This window comes from Anopheles stephensi, chromosome 3 (assembly GCF_013141755.1).
Source record: "Anopheles stephensi strain Indian chromosome 3, UCI_ANSTEP_V1.0, whole genome shotgun sequence".
NCBI lineage: Eukaryota > Metazoa > Arthropoda > Insecta > Diptera > Culicidae > Anopheles > Anopheles stephensi.
The window spans coordinates 46,197,026-46,222,474 of record NC_050203.1 but is presented as its reverse complement, the minus strand read 5'-3'; the positions used below and the strand labels follow the sequence as shown (position 1 = coordinate 46,222,474).

The window sequence follows — 25,449 nt, the reverse complement described above, 5'->3', positions numbered from 1 at the left end:
AGAAGTATTGTCCATGCTGACTAGTTAAGCGTCTTCTGGCTCAGCACCTCAGTAAATTTCCGTATTCGGCACAGTAAAGACAGAATAGTGCCATGGAGCCGCTACGCCCAGCTAATGAGCAGGAAATACGGCAACTCATTCAAATCTACGAAAGCAACCTTCCCGAGTCTGTGCAATTTATGTTAATCTTGCAAAACATTTTACGCCTAAAAACAACAGTTCACGGTCCGGATCTAGACGGGGTCTCGCACAGACTCCGCAAAACCATCTACGTTCCGAACAAAGACACTTTTTATCATTTTGCAACATTTGTGGCCATTAGCCGTGAAGATGTAAGTTTTCTGAGGATAAGTGATGTTATATCGAGCGAGATGGAATTTGTGGTTTTCTCTTTCAGGACCTATACGTTATGGCTCACTCTCTCGAGAATCCTCCCCTTGAGCTATCCAGTGCTCTTGAGAACACAACCCTCATAGACTGGCATCTGAAGCCTACGTTTATAATCGGTGGGGCGAGTATAATTCACGAACTAGTTCATCGGAGGGCCAAGCAATTTTCCTACACGGTAGATACTTCACATTACGTGAATTATTGGATGCCACAAGAAAAAGCGGCCAATATCGAGTTTGTGTAAGTTTGGTTCTTACGGTGTATGAAGCGAGTGAAGTGCTTCTATTCTGTAATGCTTTGTATCTCTGTGTTCAGTGTCCCGGACGAAGTGCAGTTGAAACGATTAGAAAAAGAGCATGGTAGAATTTTAAACGAATGGTGGCCCTACCGGTACAAATCCTCTCAGTGGTACATCGAATCAGCCATCCAACATCACGGCGGTCTTGGACTGTTTGATAAAACCTCAGGCGCGCTTGTTGCTTGCGTGTTTATAAATGATCTGGACGGAATTGCGTAAGATAAGCAATTATCAGTTCGTGCATGAAAGCTTAACTATAACAAATGATTGATATGATTTCTTATTACTATTCAGACATCTCTACACTGTGCCCGACCGTAACAATAGAGGATATGGAAGTACACTAGCGAAAGCAATCACTCGCCACATCGCGGTAGATCGTCAGCAACATGTACAAACATTCATAACACTACATAACGAAAAATCCATTAGGCTGTTTGTAAAAATTGGATTCGTCCCGGTTAACGAGATATATTGGCTCACATTTCAATGATAGGTGTAAAAGCTATCTAGCGAATGCTCTCTAGACCAAATTTTATAACAACGAATGGAATTCGATATCGATTTGTCACGCAGGAAAGAATAATTTTATCCTTTGTAAAAATGATTCCGTTATGCAAACAGAGATTAAAAAACCAACATTTTCTGTTGTAAAACATTTGCATTTTAATAAAATAAACATTTAACCTAATGTCAGACCAAACTGGAGGTTTAGTAATGATGATGGCTCAGATGGCTCGGTCCATGAACGATGCTGGAGGTCGAATGCGCGATCGGAGCGGCATGGTGCGCGATCGGGGCGGCGTAGTGCGCAATTGGGGCGGCGTAATGGGCGACCGGAGCGGCATGATGCTGCTGGATGGTGGTGTGTGCTACTGGAGCATGGGCATAGCTGGACACGTGCACGGGCTGAGCGATCACCTTGTGGACTGGCTGGGCGATCTTCACTCCCGTTGGCTCACGACGCACGACGGCGTTGAATCCGGAGTGATGATCGGCATGGTAGTCGACGACACGGTGGTGGCCGTCCGAGTCCAACAGCGAGTACTGTCCGTGCACCTCATCACCGTGACGGGTCTCGTGCTGGCTCTTGATATCTCCGGTATGTTCGTCGTGCACGGAGTACGAGAACTCGTAGTTCGCCGGAACGTGGTGCTCTACGGACTTGATGATCGTTGGCTGAGCGATGGTCTTGACGATGGCCGGAGCGGAGTGCTGGTAGTAGGCCGGAGCGGCATGGATGGATCCGACATGGTGGACGGCTGGGGCAGCGTGATGCTGGATGGTGGAGTGCGAGGTAGCGATCGCTCCGTGCTGAGCCACAGGGAGCAGACCGGCGCTAGCGGCTGCTACCAGAGTAGCCAGAAGAACAAACTAAAGAGCAGAAAAGAATCATTGCAGTTTTCTCTGTAGAATCGAAGAACGGTTAATATTCTTACTTTGAATGCCATTGTTGAAGCAAGCTTGTTGTTACTGTCTGAAGATCGGAGTGATAGTGTAGTGCTGTACGCGATACGACGCCATTTATACTCTTAACAATATTGCACATTTCTGCAAGTTCCTTACGTCCTTGAGGCAGGAGCCTATCACGAAAATGAACTACTTTTACTCCCACAAAACTGATCCACGTCAAGTGCACGGAAAGGAAAAAAGCAACCACCACCAATCCTGCAAACTAGTGCAAACTACTGGTCACTAAAAATATGATGAAAGTAAAGCAACAAGGCTGAATCAGACACACCTTCACCGTGCGACACTTATCATACATTAACAGTGATAAAAATAAAGTGATAAATAGAGAGCATGGCGCTTCAACAATAACAGCTGGCAGAAACTGTGTTGGTGTGGCGTAACAGAAGAATCAATTAAGCGTAAAGTGGGATCAAGTAAACGAACTTATGAAAAACAGCTCTTACTTAAGTGCTTCTGATGTGTGAAGATACATGTACGGATGCCGTGTTGATTTTGTAAATATTCACGTAAACCGAACTAGAAGTAAGATTAACTTTTTTTTTAATTTTGGCGATAACATTGGCTTCTGACTATTAAATCTATTAGTTTAATTTAAAAAAGGAATTGTTATGCAACACTGAACGCTGCTATTTAACCTAAAATATTAACTGAATCTGTAAACAAACTTTTAATAAGTGATACTATATAAACGAAAAAACAACTTTTTTTAAAACGACAGTACAATAGTTTAATAAACAAAACATCTATCTATCTATTGTTTTCTGCTAGGTTCATATGATAGTAAAAATTCAAGTTTATTGCTCAAAACCCAACATAAAACGAACCGTCCAAAAAACATTTTTTTATAACCGATTCAATATTCATTAGGCTATTTTGAGATTTACGCTCACGAATTGCGGGTCTATGGGCATCTATGAAACATAACAAAAGTTATAAACTTTATACCCCAATCATAAAGCTATTAAAGTCTTATTGAGATCCTAAAAAAAGGCATAATTTGGATGTAGAAAGTATTAAATGAAGCATAATTGAAGTAGCGTTCCTTCAATTTTTTCTACTACCCAACGCCTACAAACTGCACTCTCCTGCATCAACACTGACCCATACCAATCTCTCCGATGTGCTTAGGCATTTTTCACTACTGAAGTATTTCACAACTGTCTTTTTGCTTGAAAAGGTATTTGAACAGCTGAGCCGCCGCGCTTATCATTGATCGTGCTTATTATGTACCATTCTATCTTATCATTGCTCAACTCCACCAACTAGCAACATCCATGCAAGAGATTAAGAGTATTTTCTCACGCTCCCAAAGAGAAATGCCACTCTTCTCAGGAACAGGCAAAAGGCTTCAATTGCCGCCAGACAATGTTTGAAAGGCCAGTACTTTATTGCATTCGGCGCAGTACAGACGCTGCAGTGCGAAATGGAACCGTTACGACCAGCTAGTGAGGAGGAAATACGTCAACTCATTCGCATCTACGAGCAGGGCCTGCCAGACTCGATACAATTTGTAGCGCTGTTGCAAAATATTTTACGCATAAACACAAAACTGCACGGCACTGATTTGGAACAAGTGTCGCACAGATTCCAGAAAACTGTGTACGTTCCGAGCGGTGAGAGCGAAAATCGCTACGCGACGTTCGTAGCTATAAGCCGGGAAGAGGTAAGATAGTATAGAGTAAACCACAGTAAAGCTCAATGCAACCAATCCGTCTTCAAATCCCTTTGAAGGATCTTTTTGTACTGATGCATACTTTACAAAGCCCACCGGTCGAGCTTTCGAATGCGGTCCTTAATACGAAATATATCAAATGTGATTTGAAACCAGTGTTTACGATTGGCGCACACCTAGCAATACGCGATAGTCTGTCTCAGCTTATGGAGCAGCGAGGGTTAAGCTTAGATGGTTGGTCAGATTGCTTAAATTACTGGATGCCACGAGAAGAAGCTGCTAAACTTAGCTATGTGTAAGTGATGCGAAGGGTATTTATTGCTTTAACGATCGCTAATCGTTTATCTACGATGCAGTGTCCCCAGCGAAGTACAGTTGAAACCATTAGCCAAAGAGCATGCAAGGATTTTAAACGAGTGCTGGCCCTACCGCTATAAAACGTCCCAGCTGTACATGGAGTCAGCCATCGAACATAGCATAGGTCTCGGACTGTTTGATAAGCGATCCGGAGAGCTTGTAGCCTGGGTGTTTATGAATGATCATGACGCAGTGGGGTAAGGGGTGAAGTGGAATAGCTAGCAACATTCATATCTAACAGGCCTTTTTCACCTTTCCAGGCACCTGTACACTGTTCCCGATCGCAACAATAGAGGATATGGAAGTACGCTTGCCAAGGCATTGACGCGACACATCGCAGTCGAATATAAGCAGCATGTTCACACGTTTATCGCTGAAAGTAATGAACGATCAATTAGGTTGTTTGAAAAGATAGGATTTGTAGCTGTAAGTCATACGCAATGGCTCGTCACGAACTAGAAAATCGGATAACTAGAACTCTTTTAAACATATTCTCAAACCAAGCATGTTCAAGAGTACCATATTTCATCCCTTCTACCATTTACAGAGTGCAATAGAATGTATATGTAATGCAAATAAATGCAAAATTCTTTAAAAAACTTTAGTTGCTCAATCAAATTAGTTGATTTAAGTTTGAATTGGTTTTTGATTGGGAATTGGTCAAATTGGATACGTTACGGCATGTTGTCGCAGTCGTACGCAATAAATAATTGTTTGTTTGTTGGCAGCAATGCCACTTAAACCTGGAGTTAGAGAGTATTATCCGAGATTCGGAGGAGGAAACTTCTGGGACAAGTCAATCCAGATCCTGGAAAACGCTGATGATATAAACATTATTAGTTTGAGCCTCTTCTACAGAGCAGGAACTTGCCAAAGGATGGAACAAGTGGCACTAAGCTTCGAGTTGACAATCTTCGAAAAAGGACCTCTTAACAAAAGCAATACCAGTGTAATGAAATGAAGAAGAAGATTTAGTGTTTTACAACAGGATGCTATTCTTAATTTTAACAATTATTTTTCCGCTAACCAACTGACTACACTACAAAATGTTCTGGTTCGAACTTAGTAATGATGATGGCTCAGATGGCTCGGTCCATGAACGATGCTGGAGGTCGAATGCGCGATCGGAGCGGCATGGTGCGCGATCGGGGCGGCGTAGTGCGCGATCGGGGCGGCGTAGTGGGCGACCGGAGCGGCATGATGCTGCTGGATGGTGGCGTGTGCTACTGGAGCATGGGCATAGCTGGACACGTGCACGGGCTGAGCGATCACCTTGTGGACTGGCTGGGCGATTTTCACTCCCGTTGGCTCACGACGCAAGACGGCGTTGAATCCGGAGTGATGATCGGCATGGTAGTCGACGACACGGTGATGGCCGTCCGAGTCCAACAGCGAGTACTGTCCGTGCACCTCATCACCGTGACGGGTCTCGTGCTGGCTCTTGATGTCTCCGGTATGTTCGTCGTGCACGGAGTACGAGAACTCGTAGTTCGCCGGGGCGTGGTGCTCTACGGACTTGATGATCGTTGGCTGAGCGATGGTCTTGACGATGGCCGGAGCGGAGTGCTGGTAGTAGGCCGGAGCGGCATGGATGGATCCGACATGGTGGACGGCTGGGGCAGCGTGATGCTGGATGGTGGAGTGCGAGGTAGCGATCGCTCCGTGCTGAGCCACAGGGAGCAGACCGGCGCTAGCGGCTGCTACCAGAGTAGCCAGCAGAACAAACTGAAGAATACAAAAGAATCATTGCAGTTTTCTCTGTAGAACTGTAGAGCAGTAGATATTCTTACTTTGAAAGCCATTGTTGGAGCAAGCTTGTTGTTACTGTCTGAAGATCGGAGTGATAGTGTAGTGCTGTACGCGATACGACGCCATTTATACTTTTAACAATATTGCACATTTCTGCATGTTCCTTACGTCCTTGAGGCAGGAGCCTATCACGAAAATGAACTACTTTTACTCCCACAAAACTGATCCACGTCAAGTGCACGGAAAGGAGAAAAGCAACCACCACCAATCCTGCAAACTAGTGCAAACTACTGGTCACTAAAAATATGATGAAAGTAAAGCAACAAGGCTGAATCGGACACACCTTCACCGTGCGACACTTATCATACATTAACAGTGATAAAAATAAAGTGATAAATAGAGAGCATGGCGCTTCAACAATAACAGCTGGCAGAAACTGTGTTGGTGTGGCGTAACAGAAGAATCAATTAAGCGTAAAGTGGGATCAAGTAAACGAACTTATGAAAAACAGCTCTTACTTAAGTGCTTCTGATGTGTGAAGATACATGTACGGATGCCGTGTTGATTTTGTAAATATTCACGTAAACCGAACTAGAAGTAAGATTAACTTTTTTTTAAATTTCGGCGATAGCATTGGCTTCTGACTATTAAATCTATGTGTTTAATTTAAAAAAGGAATTGTTATGCAACGCTAAACGCTGCTATTTAACCTAAAATATTAACTGAATATGTAAACAAACTTTTAATAAGTGATACTATATAAGCGAAAAAACAACTTTTTTTAAAACGACAGTACAATAGTTTAATAAACAAAACATCTATCTATCTATTGTATTCTGCTAGGTTCATATGATAGTAAAAATTCAAGTTTACAGCCCAAAACCCAACATTAAACGAACCGTTCAAATAACACATTTATTATAACCGATTCAATATTCATTAGGCTATTTTGAGATTTACGCTCACGAATTGCGGGTCTATGGGCATCTATGAAACATAACAAAAGTTATAAACTTTATACCCCAATCATAAAGCTATTAAAGTCTTATTGAGATCCTAAAAAAAGGCATAATTTGGATGTAGAAAGTATTAAATGAAGCATAATTGAAGTAGCGTTTCTTCAATTTTTTCTACTACCCAACGCCTACAAACTGCACTCTCCTGCATCAACACTGACCCATACCAATCTCTCCGATGTGCTTAGGCATTTTTCACTACTGAAGTATTTCACAACTGTCTTTTTGCTTGAAAAGGTATTTGAACAGCTGAGTCGCCGCGCTTATCATTGATCGTGCTTATTATGTACCATTCTATCTTATCATTGCTCAACTCCACCTAATAGCAACATCCATGCAAGAGATTAAGAGTATTTTCTCACGCTCCCAAAGAGAAATGGCGCTCTTCTCAGGAACAGGCAAAAGGCTTCAATTGCCGCCAGACAATGCTTGAAATGCCAGTACTTTATTGCATTCGGCGCAGTACAGACGCTGCAGTGCGAAATGGAACCGTTACGACCAGCCAGTGAGGAGGAAATATGTCAACTCATTCGTATCTACGAGCAGAGCCTGCCAGACTCGATACAATTTGTAGCGCTGTTGCAAAACATTTTACGCATAAACACAAAACTGCACGGCACTGATTTGGAACAAGTGTCGCACAGATTCCAGAAAACTGTGTACGTTCCGAGCGGTGAGAGCGAAAATCGCTTCGCGACGTTCGTAGCTATAAGCCGGGAAGAGGTAAGATAGTATAGAGTAAACCACAGTAAAGCTCAATGCAACCAATCCATCTTCAAATCTCTTTGAAGGATCTTTTTGTACTGATGCATTCTTTACAAAGCCCACCGGTCGAGCTTTCGAATGCGGTCCTTAATACGAAATACATCAAATGTGATTTGAAACCAGTGTTTACGATTGGCGCACACCTAGCAATACGCGATAGTCTATCTCAGCTTATGGAGCAGCGAGGGTTAAGCTTAGATAGTTGGTCAGATTGCTTAAATTACTGGATGCCACGAGAAGAAGCTGCTAAACTTAGCTATGTGTAAGTGATGCTTGCGAAGGGTATTTATTGCTTTAACGATCGCTAATCGTTTATCTACGATCGCTTCTATGGTATGTAGTGTCCCCAGCGAAGTACAGTTGAAACCATTAGCCAAAGAGCATGCAAGGATTTTAAACGAGTGCTGGCCCTACCGCTACAAAACGTCCCAGCTGTACATGGAGTCAGCCATCGAACATAGCATAGGTCTCGGACTGTTTGATAAGCGGTCCGGAGAGCTTGTAGCCTGGGTGTTTATGAATGATCATGACGCAGTGGGGTAAGGGGTGAAGTGGAATAGCTAGCAACATTCATATCTAACAGGCATTTTTCACCTTTCCAGGCACCTGTACACTGTTCCCGATCGCAACAATAGAGGATATGGAAGCACGCTTGCCAAGGCATTGACGAGACACATCGCAGTCGAATATAAGCAGCATGTTCACACGTTTATCGCTGAAAGTAATGAACGATCAATAAGGTTGTTTGAAAAGATAGGATTTGTAGCTGTAAGTCATACGCAATGGCTCGTCACGAACTAGAAAATCGGATAACTAGAACTCTTTTAAACATATTCTCAAACCAAGCATATTCAACAGTACCATATTTCATCCCTTCTACCATTTACAGAGTTCAATAGAATGTATATATAATGCAAATAAATGGCAAATTCTTTAAAAAAATTTAGTTACTCAATCGAATTAGTTGAATTGGTTTTTGATTGGGAATTGATCAAATTGGATACGTTACGGCACGTTGTCGAAGTCGTACGCAACAAATAATTGTTTATTGTTTGTTTGTTGGCAGCAATGCCACTTAAACCTGGAGTTAGAGAGTGTTATCCGAGATTCGGGGAAACTTCTGGGACCATCTTCAATAAGTCAATCCAGATCCTGGAAAGCACTGATGACATAAACATTATAAGTTTGAGCCTCTTCTACAGAGCATGAACTTGCCAAAGGAAGGAGCAAGTGGTACTAAGCTTCGAGTTGACAATCCTCGAAAAAGGACCTCTTAACAAAAGCAATACCAGTGAAATGAAATGAAGAATAAGATTAAGTGTTTTACAACAGAACGCTTTTCTTATATTTAAGAATTATTTTTCCGCTAACCAACTAACCACACTACAAAATGTTCTGGTTCGCACTTAGTAATGATGATGGCTCAGATGGCTCGGTCCATGAACGATGCTGGAGGTCGAATGCGCGATCGGAGCGGCATGGTGCGCGATCGGGGCGGCATAGTGCGCAATTGGGGCGGCGTAATGGGCGACCGGAGCGGCATGATGCTGCTGGATGGTGGCGTGTGCTACTGGAGCATGGGCATAGCTGGACACGTGCACGGGCTGAGCGATCACCTTGTGGACTGGCTGGGCGATCTTCACTCCCGTTGGCTCACGACGCACCACGGCGTTGAATCCGGAATGATGATCGGCATGGTAGTCGACGACACGGTGATGGCCGTCCGAGTCCAACAGCGAGTATTGTCCGTGCACCTCATCACCGTGACGGGTCTCGTGCTGGCTCTTGATGTCTCCGGTATGTTCGTCGTGCACGGAGTACGAGAACTCGTAGTTCGCCGGTGCATGGTGCTCTACGGACTTGATGATCGTTGGCTGAGCGATGGTCTTGACGATGGCCGGAGCGGAGTGCTGGTAGTAGGCCGGAGCGGCATGGATGGATCCGACATGGTGGACGGCTGGGGCAGCGTGATGCTGGATGGTGGAGTGCGAGGTAGCGATCGCTCCGTGTTGAGCCACAGGGAGCAGACCGGCGCTAGCGGCTGCTACCAGAGTAGCCAGAAGAACAAACTAAAGAGTAGAAAGAATCATTGCAGTTTTCTCTGTAGAACTATAGACCGGTTAATATTATTCATTATTTGTACGATTAAGGGGCAGATAATTTAAGGCATCAGTCTGCTACACAACGGGTCAAGTATCGAACCTCTTACGAACCATCCTTTCTATGGGGTTTAACAGCTTAGTGCAGAGTCTTATTCGTCTGCTGGAAAATTAAGTAGACCAAAAGATCATGCAAGTTTTTTTACCAGTTATAAAAAATATAAAAACCTTGGAATGAAGTCATTCATCAAAGCCCAAAATAGCTATATGAATATCAGGGACATCATACCAGTCTTAAACATAGAATAATTAATATTATTGTCTTTAGCTTGTCGGTACTCAGAACTCTTAACATTTATTTGTTTATTTTAATATAGAAAACAAACTGGTCGTATTTATTAATTTTATTATTATATCTACCTTAAATGCTTCTTGTATGCGATCCAGTTTGCAGGCTTTGATTGAATAGATGACCAGAGGAGGTGTTTTGGGCCTACTTTCATACGAATGTTGAATTATATTGATGCGCTGTCCAGAAATCCCCTTGACAAATGATTTTCAAACCACAACACTCAACAACGAACTGTTCAAAACACGCACATAGAAGGGTACGTACCGGGTCAGAATAAAATGCCCTCCTCGGTCTCCTTTAACTCACTAACGATCAATTCTTATGGTAAGCGAATAATTTAAATTTCTAACGCCGAATTCATTAAAATTATTAATATCTGCTGTATAAAACAAGCCATTAACATGTTTCACAAGATGCGTTGTCTGGCAGGGATAGCAGCTGTGTAATACCATTGCGAGTGATACTGATATCTAAATAAAAAATTTGTGCAAAAAAATCCTTTTTTCAATTATTAATTTCCAGTTTTGCTGGGTGTTGTTACATAGTAAAAAGCCCTACGATTCTGACCAGATTTGTATTAAAGAAAAAGATTTATTTGGTTGAACTAAGCTTCAAACGACTTTGATTTTTCAGGCCAGATCTGCATCGTAATTTGGATCCCTTGCGGGATTTTGGACGATCAGACATCCAGAACTAAGAATTGATTACATCGACGAGAATCGGGGAACTGGTGTATCGTAAAGAAAACAATACCGTAACTGCCCAGTAAATGAAATTTAAAACGCTCTTTCGTAGACAAAATTTTTGTAGCCGATTTGAGATTTTTCAGAATGTTTTGATTGATTTTTATTTCTTGGTAACTGGTGTAAAAACGCTTCACTTAAAAATTCGAGGAGCATAAAACACTTTAAGAGTGATTGAATGGCAATTGTTCATGTTTGTGGATCCATTGTTCACTTTACCTTGCGTTCTTAGAAACACGCACACAACTAAAAAACAACTTGCTGTAAACACTACACTGAATCAAAATAATATTTAAAAATAATAATAAACAAGCTAGTTGTGTAGAAAATCGCAAAATTGACCGAAATGTAATTTAATACGCTGGGCAATGATGAATAAAGCTTTAACGTTCCCCTAGCTGACTCAGCCATTCATCATTCATCATCAGTGATTGAGGGATCAGCTAGAAAAAAAATTATTATCTTTCCAAATCATACTCCCAGTTAGATGGACATACAGTTAACTCGAACCCTTCTAAATTTTAAGCCATTTTGAGAGTTTATCCATCAGCCAATCAAGTGAAAGAATTCAATTCATGAAGTAATATGCAAATGATTTGTTTTATTGACTGCTGTACACTACATTCCTAACACTGGCTTTTAATAATCTTATTACACTAGGATCTTAACCTAGTAATGATGATGGCTCAGATGGCTCGGTCCATGAACGATGCTGGAGGTCGAATGCGCGATCGGAGCGGCATGGTGCGCGATCGGAGCGGCGTAGTGTGCGATCGGAGCGGCATGATGCTGCTGGATGGTGGCGTGTGCTACTGGAGCATGAGCATAGCTGGACACGTGCACGGGCTGAGCGATCACCTTGTGGACTGGCTGGGCGATCTTCACTCCCGTTGGCTCACGACGCACGACGGCGTTGAATCCGGAGTGATGATCGGCATGGTAGTCGACGACACGGTGATGGCCGTCCGAGTCCAACAGCGAGTACTGTCCGTGCACCTCATCACCGTGACGGGTCTCATGCTGGCTCTTGATGTCTCCGGTATGTTCGTCGTGCACGGAGTACGAGAACTCGTAGTTCGCCGGGGCGTGGTGCTCGATGGACTTGATGATCGTTGGCTGAGCGATGGTCTTGACGATGGTCGGAGCGGAGTGCTGGTAGTAGGCCGGAGCGGCATGGATGGATCCGACATGCTGGACGGCTGGGGCAGCGTGATGCTGGATGGTGGAGTGCGAGGTAGCGATCGCTCCGTGTTGAGCCACAGGGAGCAGACCGGCGCTAGCGGCTGCTACCAGAGTAGCCAGCAGAACAAACTGAAGAATACAAAAGAATCATTGCAGTTTTCTCTGTTGAACTGTAGATCGGTAGAAATTCTTACTTTGAATGCCATTGTTGGAGCAAGCTTGTTGTTACTGTCGGTGAAGATCGGAGTGAATGTGCCATTTTGGGTGTCGACCAACGCTTTTTATACTCAGGATATCCCGATGGAGTTGGGCGTTTGTAACGTCCTTGAGAGGACGCTATCACTACGACGCTGCACTACTTTTACCGGTTGAAACCTGATATTTGTGTAAGAAAGAGATAGTTCTAAGTCTTATTTATTCTTTATTGGAATGTACGCTGTGTCTTGACCCGATGGATAATTAGGAGCGACTACCTTTTTGGCTCGATGTCCTGCTTATTTATACTCCCTAGCGTCACTCACCTTCTTCGTGAGCGTTGTGGTCCCTATTCACAGGCACTCATTCCCACACGGCCTTTCCTGATGTTACTCAATGTGAATGAGACCAATCCTTTAACATGTCTCCTGCCGTGGTCGTTCGACATGGTCCCTCTTCTCCCTCATCTAATTTACGAACTTCATACCGGTCGTTTGGCAACACTTTTTGAACGATATACGGTCCCAAAAATCTTCTTTTCACCTTTCTACCTGTCCCAAACTGGGTAAAGGGAAGTGCTACCACATCTCCAACTTCGTATTTTTTAGCTTTCTTACGGCGAAGATTGTAATACTTTCTATTTTCCAACTGAATCCTACCAATGCTGTCTCGCGCATTCAGACGCAATTCCTCCCGACCTTCATTAAACACCGTTTGCATTTCTTCTCTTAATATCTGTGCAAGAATAACATCGTCCTTTGTTTTCATTTTCACTCCAATAAATAACTCAAAAGGAGTCATTCCAATCGCCTTTTGCCAGCTATTGTTTATGGTGGTTTGAACTTTATCGACATGCTTAAACCACTCATCTGGTTTTTCTACTGACAATTTCGTTAGAACTGGAATTATTATCCCATGTATCCTTTCCACTTGTCCGTTTCCCCGCGGAACTCCTGTTACAATTTTATGCAATTCGATATTATTTTCCGCACAATACTTTTCAAATGCACCAGACGTGAACGCCGTACCTCTATCGCATATAATTCTTCGCGGATGCCCGAACGTATTCGCTACTATTTGCATTCTTCTTATCGCTTCTTCTGCTGTTGTGGATTTCACCGGGAATAACCAAACAAATTTGGTGAACGCATCGACGATTGTGAAAATGTAATTATACATTTTTCTAGTCGACGGCATGGGCCCCAAAAAATCTACATGAAACGTATCCAGAGGAACACATCCTTTTGGGATTGGGTGGAGTACCCCTTCACATTTACCTCGCTTTCTTTCCCCTACTATGCATCTCACGCATGATGCAATACATTCTTCTATCTTCCCATCCACATTAGGAATAAAGTAATCAGATCTTATGCGTTCTTTTGTCTTTTTCACCCCGAAATGCCCCTGTTCATGCGCACTTCTAACGATCTCACCTTGCATGCTGGACGGTACGTACAATCTTTCTGCTCCCATGCTGCCCTTGTAGAGAACACCGCCCATCATCGTGAATTCGTCGAAATTTCCGTCCTGCTCGATTCGACGTATTATCTCAGATGTCGGCGGATCAGCACGCTGCGCAGCCGCTATTCGCGCACATACAGCTGATGTTATCGTCATCACATTTGCTCGGGATAAGGCATCAACGTGTCGCATCCTGTCCGCCGATCGATGCTCCACTTCATACTCGAATTCAGCCAACACGTTCAGCCATCTACTGGTTCGGGCACTCGGATTTTTCTTTGCCACGGATTGCGTGAAGGCGACGCAATCTGTCACTAACTTGAACCGTTGTCCCAGCAGATAACACCGAAACTTTTTCACTGACTCGACAACAGCCAGCGATTCCAAATCAAAAGAATGGTAATTCCTTTCTGCTTGATTCGTCAGCCGGCTATAATAGTAGCAGGGATGGAACTTCCCATCGTCTTCCGCACGCTGCATTAAAATGCCAGCCAACGCTTCCTTACTTGCGTCAGTGTGAACCTCCGTTTCAAGTCCTGATTTGAAAATCCGTAGCACTGGGTACTGACTCAAAACCGTTTTAATATGAATAAACGCTTGTCGCACTTCATCGTTCACTTCAAATTTCTCCTGCTTCCGTAATAACATTGACATCGGACGCATTATTTCAGCAAAATTAGCCACAAACTTCCGGAAATAACTAGCCAATCCATAAAATCGTTGCATTTGTTTCACAGTACACGGTAACGGAAAACCCTTCACTTTTTCTACCTTTAACGGCGACGGTTCTATACGTCCTTCATATATCGTGTATCCTAGATACTCGATACGCCTTTGCAAAAACGAACACTTTTTCCAATTAAATCGTAATCCTGCTTTTTCCGCCACTTTCAACAAACGTTTCAACAATTCCATACCTTGCTGTTCGTCCTTTGATGGAATTATTATATCGTCTACAAATGTTAACACTATTCCATCATTAATCAACTCACGCAATACCGAATTTATGAACCTGTTAAACGCACTACCACTAAGGCACAATCCAAACGGCGCACGACAAAACTCATACTGTCCTTCTTGCGTCACAAAGGATGTATACTTACGACTTTCTTCAGCAATCGGCACGTGAAAGTACGAATTTTTTAAGTCCAATGTCGAATAAACACGAGCACTTTCCAACTGGTCAATTTGATCTTCTACTACCGGCATAGGAAACGAGTCACGAATGATTTTCTTGTTTATTTCTCGATAGTCCACGCACACTCTCCGCGTTCCATCTTTTTTCGGCACAACGACGATCGCACTAGCATAAGGACTATTTGATGAACGCACAACACCATCACACAACCACTCTTCCACTTGCGCTTTTACCGCCGTTCGTTCCAATGGTGCAAGACGCCTTGGGTACGCGCGCACTGGGACGTTGTCGTATAATCGAATGTGCAATTCGCTGTCACTACAAGAGCTATTTGCTGGCACGTAATCCCGAATCATTTTCGCAATATCGTCTTTGTATTTAACTGGTGCGTCGACTTCTTGTGATTCCACATTGATGTTGAAAATCCAGTTCTCCGGCATCACTTTCACTCTTGAGCCAAAACTTATCTCACCGTTCAAAATGCAGTACGGCACCTTCTGCAGAAAATCCATGCCAACAATCATTGGTTGACGAATTGTGTCCGCTGTTACCACTAAAACCGAGATGGGGTAATCCTGTTCTTCGATTGTGATCGTTGTTTCGATTTCCCCACACACGCTACTGTACACGCCTCCGATTCCACGAATCACTCGACACGATGGTTTCATCGTCTTTTCACCAATAAAATCTTGCCTGACCAACGACACTTCACTGCCAGTGTCCACGAGAGCCTCACACTCCTTAGTTCCAAGGAGCACTTTTTTCGTCAACACCTTTGTGTGTTCCACCACATTTACATTTCCCGATGTTCTTTCTTCTCTGCCGTTTCGTGGCACACAGTTACGGGCAATATGCCCCGCCTCGCCACACTTAAAACACGTAAGCCTGCGTCCTGCTTTAGCGCACTTATTAGACTCGTGTCCAAAGCCACCGCAACTGTAACACTTTCTTCTACAGCTTGGCTCGACGACGTTCCGAGAAGTTTTTTCCCGTCTCTCTTGGTCTTTCTTTTCGGCCCGCTCGAGGAACAATAGTTCTTCCTTTAGTTCCATGATCGTTCTTGCCCTATACAAAGTGGCTCTGGTTCGAGCCTCTGCTGTTATGCCATCGGCAATATATTCCACGAGACTGCTCTCGTCAATCTCCACATTGCTCGCTATGCGTTGCATTTCGTACAGGTACTCTAATACCGATTCACTGCGCTTCTTGTGCCGAGTAACGAGTCGCCGGTGCACATCGCTAGCGCGGATGATATGCCCGAACTCCTTCACTAATGCCGCACGCAAAACCGCATATGACGCAACATCCTTAAGCGTTGATAGGAAACTCCGGGCCACGCCGACCATTTTTCGACGCGTCATTATGAACTTTTGTTCATCCGTCCACCTTGCCATGGTGGCAACGCCTTCGAACTCCTTAAACCACATTTTGATGTCGCGATGTACATCTTCGCCGTATGGTTCGATCGAGTCCTCCACATCACGAAACGAATATGGTTGCATGTAGGCCACACTTGCTGGTTCGGATTTCGGTGCATTTCCTGAAACCGACCCCTCCGCATCATGAAACCCACTCACACCCGTAACGTCGTTATCATGAGCGTGCATGTCAACCTGTTCGTTCGCTTGCGCTTCCACTAAGCGCATGGCTAAATCCTCCTTTGTGCCAGTAGTTGGCAATCCGGCCATTTCACACTTTCGTACCAAACCAGTACGTGTGAATTCTTCAACCAGTTGTTCCATGGTTTTTCACCGTCTTCTGCACACAGCACAATGTTGTTGTTCGCACACAGCACAATCCTTGTCACAGTCGGCTCCCCACACAGAACGCAACTCGATGCACAGTATAAAATCCTTTTTCGGTTACACACACACAGCGCACAAGTCGCTTCGCACACACAGTGCAACACTTCTTTGCACACACAGTGCAGCTTGCGCACACAGCACAATAGTATTTCGCACACACAGTACAACTCGCGCACACAGCACAATACTCATTCGCACACACAGTGCAACTAGCGCACGCAGCACAATAGTTCTTAAGAACTGTACTCCTTCCCGGACGAGCCCCCATGTAAGAAAGAGATAGTTCTAAGTCTTATTTATTCTTTATTGGAATGTACGCTGTGTCTTGACCCGATGGATAATTAGGAGCGACTACCTTTTTGGCTCGATGTCCTGCTTATTTATACTCCCTAGCGTCACTCACCTTCTTCGTGAGCGTTGTGGTCCCTATTCACAGGCACTCATTCCCACATTTGTCTCCTTTACACTTTCTTACCGGTCTGTGGATTTGTATTAATTTCAGGTTTTCGTTCATCGTAAGAATTTTGCTCATTTTAAGAAGACTCAGTTGTTCGAGCCACCTTTTCTCTAGTTTTTAAATAGTAATTAAATAATTAATCGACACTCGACAGGATTTATGAAAAGTTGGTTGTTTTATTCATTCTACCAGCTAGTTCAATCAGCGAACTCAGGATATTGAATCGTCCTTTTTAATTACAGTGCCTATATCTATGTAACCTTAAACAAAAACTAAACAAACTAACATCATAACAACTGCCACAATTGTCTAAAGTTACGCTGATCTATCACAGATAGGTTGCTAGACAAAACAAGAACGAATCCTATAATGCTAAGCGATGTGCAACCGACCACATCCCGCTTCCTTATTTGCTCAGGTACTTTGCGGCCCAATCCGTTCGTCCCGTGTGCTCGTTGTTACCGGCGCCAACGTACGTCAAAACCCCTGCAAGATAGAAGAACACAAACTTTCTTATGCTACCCGTCGTCTACTGTCGCACCAGGCCGCTTACCATTGTCGGGAATCCACTGCTTCTTTTCTACACCATTCTTCGGTACATCATCCCATGGGAACAACTTAAACGAGGCATTAATGCCGCTAAACTTTTCCGTGCTCAAGTTGCTGAAAATGATGGACAGATAACAGATTACATTCGCCTTTTGCCCGGTTTCGGTGCATACATACCTTGTGTCCGATACGAATACTTGCTGCTGATTCTTGCGCCGCGGCATCACGTTTGCACTAGAATGGGATGGTTTAGCTTCAGAATTGTCGAAAATGTCCGCTATCGCTCCGCTGGCACCGATGTTTTTCGTAGAACTCTTGGCGAACGGAACCGTGTTCGGGTACTTTGCCGTCGTTGAATCCTTGCTGAACGACAGTGCACCGAACAGATCCTCTAGCTTAAAGTCGTTCGCAGGCTTCTTGGATGCCTTAACCCGGCTTCTGAAAGCAAAAGTAAGCAAGCTTTTACGATGATTCAACAACCGCAGCACACGAAAAGATCATACCCCAAAATTTCATCCAATGAATCATCCGCCCGGCCTTCCCCAAGATGATGCGTTGGTTCCCAGCTCTTGCTAAAATGCCCGTGAATGGTTCGGTCCAGCGGCCCGTTGCGGTTTCGGTACACCTTCAGATCCTCATCTGTTTTCCGCGTCAAGAGCATAGGTTGTTTTGAGAATGCGTTGTACACCTTGCTGTCGTTCAGAAAGCTACCATTAAATGCTCCACTGCCTGCGGCCCTTCGGCCGACTCCTACCCCTCCACCGTCACTGCCACCGCCCATGCTTACTGCCGAGCTTCCGTTCTTCAACGTGTGGCCAGAGCTTTTCTTATGCAAATAGAATCCGCTTCCGAAGTAGCTCGAATCGTCACTATCAACCACCGGAAGTATGCGATGTCCGTTCGTGGCCTTCGTGACGCCTTGTCCGCTTCCGTGGTGGTGGTTGTGCTGATAGTCAGTGTTTCGAGTCACAAAAATATCGTTCACCTTCTCCTTCCGACCTCCGATTCCGTCGGCCAGCGGTATGGACACATCCGCCAATCGGTTGTCGTCAATACGCACCACGGCAGGTTTAATGATGGCATAGCTGACGACCGATCCCGCACCCTTATCATTCGTCACCTTATCCACATCGGCTACCATGTTGCTGGCGTCGTAGGCAACGTTCGACTTGCTGAATGTGTTCGATGCTCCATTGCGGAGTATCCTCGCCATGCCCTGCCCATTCGTGGGAACCGAAGGCGCAATTCCCACACTGTACCCGTTGAGCATCTCGTTGAGCAGACTATAGTTAATCCCACTCTGCAGCTTACCTGTAGCTTCCTTCTCATCTTCGGTGTACGCCTGCTGACTGGCTTGGGTCGGCTGTGTTTGCTGAGTCGTCCGGTCGACAGTCGTCTCCGACACGCGCGATAGGCTTAGCATGGAGTTTAGGTCGTTCAGTTCGTTGTTGCTAATTGGATTGTAGTTGCCATTAGCTCCATTCGTATCGCGCACATTCCTCGTGTTGGACGCTAGTTCCATGATTGACAATCGAGCATTTGGTACGGCGAGTGCAGGGCCACCGTTGGCGTTACTATTGTGCGATGGTTGATTGTGTTGTGTTAAACCGTTCGCAGAGTTTCGGGCTTTCCCTGTGCTAAAGTACGGATACTTCATCGATTGCTGTGCGGTCGGTCGCTTCTCCGGTTCCCACTGGAGCAAATCCTCCAGCAGCTGTATGCCAGCGCTGCTGGCACGTGTCACCAGGGTAGCCAACGGTATTTTTGGACACTCCGGAAACCGAAACTGTATCGTTGCGGCAAGTTTGTGCCCGTCGGCCCAATCGGACTAGAAGGAGAAATGCAAACCATAAAATGTAAAATAAGCTTCCAACAGCAAACAAAAAAACGATAAGCAGGATTATCTGAAGTTTTGATGAACCCTGATGCTCACCTTGTCCGGTGTGCCCAGTACTGAACATATCTTAAACAGCTGATCCACCTCGCTCGAGCCCGGAAACAGTGGCCGAAAGGTGTATAATTCTGCCATTATACATCCCACCGCCCAGAGATCTATGGAGCTACCGTAGCGTGTAGAATGTAGAAGCACTTCTGGTGCACGATACCTAAAAATAAACATACGAGCTTTAATAAAACTCCTTCTTTATGTTTTACAACAGTTTTATGAATGGTATAAATTAGCAACACGTTACAATCATTTGTATTTTGTAAACATCGACTGGATTATAGAACATAGAAAGCTAAAGAATACAACCAAAGAATACAAATAAGTTTTAATGGGTATTAAGAAATTGAAGTGCTTTCGTACTCTCTCCTGACTCTTCCTGACATTTGAATCAATTTTGTGTAAAAGCAATGTGTAAAGTGACTGGCAATAGAAATAGATCACCTATATTTTATAATCGTAAGCTTCAGGCTATGATACCGATTCCTCGATTCGACTTAATTTATTTTCTTTGTATATATTAGTTTAATTGCGAAAATGATCCTAGCATTGGATAATTCGAGGAAGCGATTCTAAGTATCTTTTTATTATGCTCATGAAAATATGGCAAAATCATATCAAACATTAAATTAAGACTATTTACTTATGTAAAATATTTTTTTAAAGCTTTACTTAACCTCTTTATCTATTTGTCTATTTAAATGCAGTCCAGTTTTGTTATTAAAAAATATGTATTTTGAGGTCTTTTGTTTTACCTTTTTATTATATCAAAAGTTTTTGATCATTTTTAATCTATCCAAAATGGATGTAGAAAGTTAAGATGATGAGGACGCTTTTAACAAATTTCGGTTTGATTATAGCTTGTGCAAGTATCAGAACTGATGGTATAAAAAATTTAGTATAAATTTTTTTCTTAATCTATTTTCCGTCACTGTATGCCACACCCGTCTACGTTTTTATTATATTTTAAAACCAACAGTGTTAGTGATTTAAAATGATTCAATTTTCCAAGTTATTAGCGTTTCTCATGACATGATCGGTATCAAATCGGTATCGGTAGCCTCGAGCGTTCTCCCGTACGCAAGACTGATCTAGCTATCAGTTAATAAAAGACGGTCTGGTTTTGAAAAATGCTAAAAATGTAAATACATTTCAAATAACACAGAGTATGGAAATAAACTTCACAATAAACAAAGCTCAGTAAAGTAAACTCAACCATCAAACGTTTAATCTACAGTGACGGAGAATAGAATTAGACCACGTTCATATCCGATTTTCAAATAACTGTTGTGTATCTGCTTTGACTCATCATGAATTTCTCGGCTCATCCATTGATAAGCTCGTTTTCCCAAAACCAACAGCTAAGCTTTGCGGAAACTAAACTAATAAGTTTATTTGTTGAAAATTAGCTTCATAGCCTAAATTTAAGGTTTTTAACGCTTAAAGTTTTCGTAACTAATTTTATCTGTCACTGAATCAAATAAAAACTTTGAGTTGAAATAATCATAAAACAGTAGCTTTCATAAGTCGAAAATTAAGACAATTTCCTGATCCTTGAAATAATTCTTAACACATAATAATCAAAAAACGATACAATATGGAATTCACCCTTAGAAATGTATTGGTCCATACAACTGTAAAACGAAATGACTTTAAGCGCATCCGAATAAGAAACACGTGTTTTGTCTCCTACCAATTTAATGCGCCCCAACATTAACCATCTAATGCGTCATCACACGCCGTAGGACGATAGCAATTGACGAAACACAAATTGTAAAACTCATCCGAGCGCTGGAAGGTGGCATACGGCCACCCAAAAAGTGCTACAATAATTCATGACACTATCACGTTTTGACATTGATCACGCAACACGCAATGTGTGTTTGCTCCCATCACCGAAAAAAAATGAAACCAAAAACGCACCCCGTGGTCGGACGCATTTCGAAGCGTAGGTGAGTGATCACTTCAACAGCCCTTACCATCTGGTGGAAACGTAGTCCGTGTACGGTGGCCGGGACCGTATCTCCCGGGCCAGCCCAAAGTCGGCTATTTTCACCATTTCCGGTCCACTGCACAGCACGTTCTCCGGTTTCAGGTCCCGATGGAAGAAGCCGTGCCGGTGCATAAACGCCAGCCCGGTCAGAATTTGCTGCAGTATCAGTCTTACGGTCGCTTCCGGAAAGTGGGTATCGCGGTCCTTGATCAGCTGGTACAGGTTTTCCTGCATGTACTCGAACACAAAGTACAGCACGTCGTTCTCCCGTATCACCTCCTTCAGCTTCACCACGTTGGCATGGGAAAGTTTCTTCAGCGACTGCGAGGACACATAAACGATGTATGAATGGTTCCAGCAAACCGTTTTGGCGTCGATGTGATTGCCCATAAAGCAGCGTGCCTTACCTTCACCTCCCGCAGGCTCATGGCTTCCTCCCAGGAGTAATATTTCCGCTTCATGCGCTTGATGGCGACCTTTTCGCCGGTGTCCTTCCGCTGGCCAAGGACAACGGTACCGTACGTACCGTCTCCCAGTTGGCTGAGCGTCAGGTATCGATTCATGGCTGGACCGTGTCTTGCTGTACAACCGTTGTTCTACCCGGTGCCACCAGCACCGTCACATTCCAGGCAAAAGTGGATGCGCGCCACAAGGATCCAAAACCGTTGCCTGCCCAACATTAAACCAGTACCAAACAATACACCACCACTTGGGACATCCTTTTCGTAGTCTGTTTTTCTTCACAAACACTTGTAGTACGAAGCAACTTTAAGCTCACCAGCGATACTCGCCAGTGCCAGGTTCAGTTCCGTTCCTTATGGCATTCGTGGTACTCATCATTGCACTTGTACGTGGGGCAGTTATAGTTTTTCAACTAGGTCCCCTTTTTTTCTCGGAACTGACCTTTCTAGCGCTGTCACCCGTATCACTAACAAGACACCAATTTATTCGCTCGCCGGACAATAAATACTGGGTGCAACTGTGTTTGCATCTCTCCAAGGAAACGTCCGGTCAATGGGAAACCTTCAGAGTTTGGGGTTGAATTATTGATTGAGTTAAAGCACGGTAGCTGGAATCAATAAATATGGTGTACTGCAAAACATCCAACAGTAGAGCAAACAAAACAACTATTTCACGGGGTTTGTTTATATCATTGGAGAAGTGAACTGGATCACGGAATTTTATTAGAAGGCATTATACTAATAATATTTTCAAGTCTAAAGTTCAAGTCTAAATACTTTCCAGTAAAATTTCTAGCTTATCTTGTACTGGCATAAATCACGCACCAGGAAAGTGACTTGCGTAGCTAACGATAAAAGCTCACAAAAATTGAATACGCGATCGATTAACTATCAACGCCGGCCGCTAAACTATTGATAGCGTACGATGATATTCTGGTCAACAACCAAACCTAATTTGAACCTTCAGGAAGGTCAGGAACACCCATCTTTCGCTGCGTCACGAAACAGCGATAAGCACGTACCCTATCATAGGCCGGTAGATGCTCGCTGAAAGATAAGCGTTGTTTTGTCAGTGAATGACTACGTGAAACCTATACTGGGCGCAAGCTTCTTACATTTTCCCACGCGATACCAGTGGATCGAATTCCCACCAACCGGACAGTCTCCCCATACGCAGAACTAGCTATCCGACTATGGGTAAAATTAAGCCAAGAAACATTATAGACCGATACTCTCGAACTCCTAATTTCCTAATGAACTGTATAAAGAAAAATCAAGAAATTGATAAATAGTATAATAATTTGCCCAAAACTGGACCCCCAATGTGGGCTAGCCAAGCGACACCATTAACCTTTTAACCCACAAAATATCACGCAACTTGCTATCAAAACATTCGCATGCCAAACATTACACTCGACGGTGCGTTGTACCCAACCCAGGCAAACGTGCCGCCCTTCTGTGCCGTCGAACTTTTCCGCCAATTAGTGAGCCTGAGAAAAACTTTGTTTTTTGTGAGTGTGTGTGTGTGTTTTCTTCGACACTCTACACCTACACAATCGCCCATCGATATTGTCAAGAATAATACGAATCCTCACAGGACCATGGCTACGCTTGCCGTGCGAATCCTTCACGCCCGACAGGAGAGCGCCATCGGTTGTGTTTGACCTCGTTTTTCGCCACACGCTGAGTAAAGTTGTTTTTTTTTTCTCCCTGTGTGTATGTGCTGCAACTTCAATCATACTTTGCCTTGGAAAACTAACACTCAGTAACGTTTTTCTTCAACCTGAGCCGTGAAGACCTTTTTTTCCAGTTGTTGGTATGCATCATAATTGGCCAGAAGGAACACCATGAGCAGCAACGTGTGATGAAAAGTGATCCGTAGGGTAGCCATGAAACGCGATACTTCACAGACGCAACGTGCAGATGGAATTGGATATAACGGAACGAGGCCAGCAAGACGACAAACCGGTCAAACGGTTCTGCTGTGCCAATTCACTTCACTTTCGGCAAACATGCATGTATTGCTTATTGATATTTTCCAACAAACTTTTACTTTTTTTCTTGTAAAACAACTCACTTTTTCACATTTTCCACGGGTAGCATATAAGATTTTCACTCCACTTTTCGCTGCACCCATCTAAGGCACCTACGACGCAGACACACTTTAGCACAACCAATAAAACTTTGTTACACTGTTTTCATTTTTCTACGGTCGATTACGCTCCTAACACTCAAACGTACAGCGCCACAGGCAAAACGGATGGCCGTGTCGACCATTACAGGAAAACGAACCTTTTACAACTAGCTTCCACCAGCAAACGGGACCGGATGGGTGCGTACCAACCAATTCGTGTATGTTTATCCGTTTCCTAGGCAACCACCCGTCCGTTGCAAGACAGTCCTTACGGTTGCGTTTGGAAACTTAACGCCAAACCACAACAGAGCGCGTCCTGCACAAACATTCTGAGGATGTTGGACCACTTTTATGAAAACACTATGTTACATTACAGGTAAACGGTACAATAACGATCGGCAGGATATCGCAAATTGCTCATCACTTCATTTGCGGTGCGATCGGTTGATAGTCACATTCTGGTTGACGCATGCGCTCGCAGCATACATCCACAGTTGCAAGAGCGCTCTATCAACACACAATCATAATCATGTTTTTCGTCCATCAGCCGTAGTGAACTTGAGCCTGACTGTCCAGGGGTGTATTCGGCGGCAGTGCACCGTGGGAGATTGAGGTGTTAAATAGAGATTTTAATTTCTAAAGTCTATAATTTTAGACTTTAACAGTATTATGATTCTTCATAATTTTTTTTCTATTTATCAATAAACCAGGTTTGGAATCACCAAGGAGAAGGTTTCAACTGAATAGTGGAAAATTGCGATCATACAATAGAACATAACATTCGGTTAGGGGATATTTGAGACTTTACTTTGGACTTACTGCAGAGTTTTTGTTTAGTTCTGTTAAATTGCGAAATTGGAAATTGTGATTGGATCGTTATTTTCCTGTCCTGTCGGATCACATCCTGTCGTGTACACTTGAATAGGTTTAAAGCATTTTTTTCGGAAATTTTGTTTTAGCTTTAACACCTCCTTAATCCAACTACTATCAAAGTTGTTGGCAAAGTTCCACAGCCGAGTTAGAAGACTTTACCTTAACGGATTGCAATATTCTACCAATCAGTTCAAACACTCAAACCAAAGTTCATACCAAGGAATGCAAATGTTCCATTATATGATACGAAAACCTGTAATACTTCATCTGGTCTGTTTTTGTCTCTGAGTAAAATATCAGTTCTGATCTGTTTATCTGTTATAATTAATCATATCCACCTTA

General features: G+C 43.5%; 7 protein-coding genes across 16 annotated transcripts; 3 read left to right on the top strand and 4 right to left on the bottom strand.

Annotated features, from left to right (window-relative positions):
- The first annotated feature begins 44 nt into the window (after positions 1-44).
- On the top strand, positions 45-1,214 carry LOC118511156. Its single transcript, XM_036053891.1, has 4 exons — positions 45-332; positions 398-630; positions 706-903; positions 983-1,214. Exons 1-4 carry the CDS (start codon positions 93-95, stop codon positions 1,179-1,181), a joined length of 870 nt encoding a protein of 289 aa, XP_035909784.1. The 5' UTR covers positions 45-92; the 3' UTR covers positions 1,182-1,214.
- Positions 1,215-1,360: 146 nt separating this feature from the next.
- Positions 1,361-6,176, bottom strand: LOC118511157 (cuticle protein 7-like). Of its 4 annotated transcripts, none has more exons than XM_036053896.1 (3): positions 5,981-6,169; positions 5,253-5,915; positions 1,361-1,399 (listed from the first exon to the last, which is right to left on the bottom strand). In XM_036053896.1, exons 1-2 carry the CDS (start codon positions 5,990-5,992, stop codon positions 5,253-5,255), a joined length of 675 nt encoding a protein of 224 aa, XP_035909789.1. In that variant the 5' UTR covers positions 5,993-6,169; the 3' UTR covers positions 1,361-1,399. The 4 variants fall into 4 exon arrangements, with proteins under 4 accessions (XP_035909789.1, XP_035909785.1, XP_035909786.1 ...); XM_036053892.1 differs by having other exon boundaries at positions 1,379-1,492; positions 5,325-5,915; positions 5,981-6,176; XM_036053893.1 differs by lacking the exons at positions 5,253-5,915; positions 5,981-6,169 and adding an exon at positions 2,128-2,211 and having other exon boundaries at positions 1,379-2,062.
- Positions 3,531-4,794, top strand: LOC118511154. Its single transcript, XM_036053889.1, has 4 exons — positions 3,531-3,824; positions 3,893-4,128; positions 4,190-4,387; positions 4,451-4,794. Exons 1-4 carry the CDS (start codon positions 3,585-3,587, stop codon positions 4,647-4,649), a joined length of 873 nt encoding a protein of 290 aa, XP_035909782.1. The 5' UTR covers positions 3,531-3,584; the 3' UTR covers positions 4,650-4,794.
- A 1,212-nt stretch (positions 6,177-7,388) lies between the features above and the next one.
- Positions 7,389-8,671, top strand: LOC118511155. Its single transcript, XM_036053890.1, has 4 exons — positions 7,389-7,678; positions 7,747-7,982; positions 8,062-8,259; positions 8,323-8,671. The coding sequence occupies exons 1-4, from the start codon at positions 7,439-7,441 to the stop codon at positions 8,519-8,521; spliced, it is 873 nt and encodes a 290-aa protein (XP_035909783.1). The 5' UTR covers positions 7,389-7,438; the 3' UTR covers positions 8,522-8,671.
- Positions 8,672-9,093: 422 nt separating this feature from the next.
- On the bottom strand, positions 9,094-12,379 carry LOC118511159 (cuticle protein 7-like). The gene is made up of 2 exons (XM_036053898.1): positions 12,291-12,379; positions 9,094-9,789 (listed from the first exon to the last, which is right to left on the bottom strand). The coding sequence occupies exons 1-2, from the start codon at positions 12,300-12,302 to the stop codon at positions 9,127-9,129; spliced, it is 675 nt and encodes a 224-aa protein (XP_035909791.1). The 5' UTR covers positions 12,303-12,379; the 3' UTR covers positions 9,094-9,126.
- Positions 11,477-12,413, bottom strand: LOC118511160 (cuticle protein 7-like). Its single transcript, XM_036053899.1, has 2 exons — positions 12,291-12,413; positions 11,477-12,225 (listed from the first exon to the last, which is right to left on the bottom strand). The coding sequence occupies exons 1-2, from the start codon at positions 12,300-12,302 to the stop codon at positions 11,584-11,586; spliced, it is 654 nt and encodes a 217-aa protein (XP_035909792.1). The 5' UTR covers positions 12,303-12,413; the 3' UTR covers positions 11,477-11,583.
- A 4,900-nt stretch (positions 12,414-17,313) lies between these two features.
- On the bottom strand, positions 17,314-24,595 carry LOC118511152 (sporulation protein kinase pit1). 7 transcript variants are annotated; one of them, XM_036053881.1, is made up of 8 exons: positions 23,216-24,595; positions 22,047-23,147; positions 21,626-21,960; positions 19,635-19,806; positions 18,205-19,529; positions 17,879-18,139; positions 17,706-17,815; positions 17,314-17,638 (listed from the first exon to the last, which is right to left on the bottom strand). In XM_036053881.1, exons 2-8 carry the CDS (start codon positions 22,200-22,202, stop codon positions 17,559-17,561), a joined length of 2,439 nt encoding a protein of 812 aa, XP_035909774.1. In that variant the 5' UTR covers positions 22,203-23,147; positions 23,216-24,595; the 3' UTR covers positions 17,314-17,558. The 7 variants fall into 7 exon arrangements, with proteins under 7 accessions (XP_035909774.1, XP_035909775.1, XP_035909776.1 ...); XM_036053882.1 differs by having other exon boundaries at positions 22,047-22,731; positions 24,178-24,595; XM_036053883.1 differs by having other exon boundaries at positions 22,047-22,708; positions 24,178-24,595.
- Between the last annotated feature and the right edge of the window lie 854 nt (positions 24,596-25,449).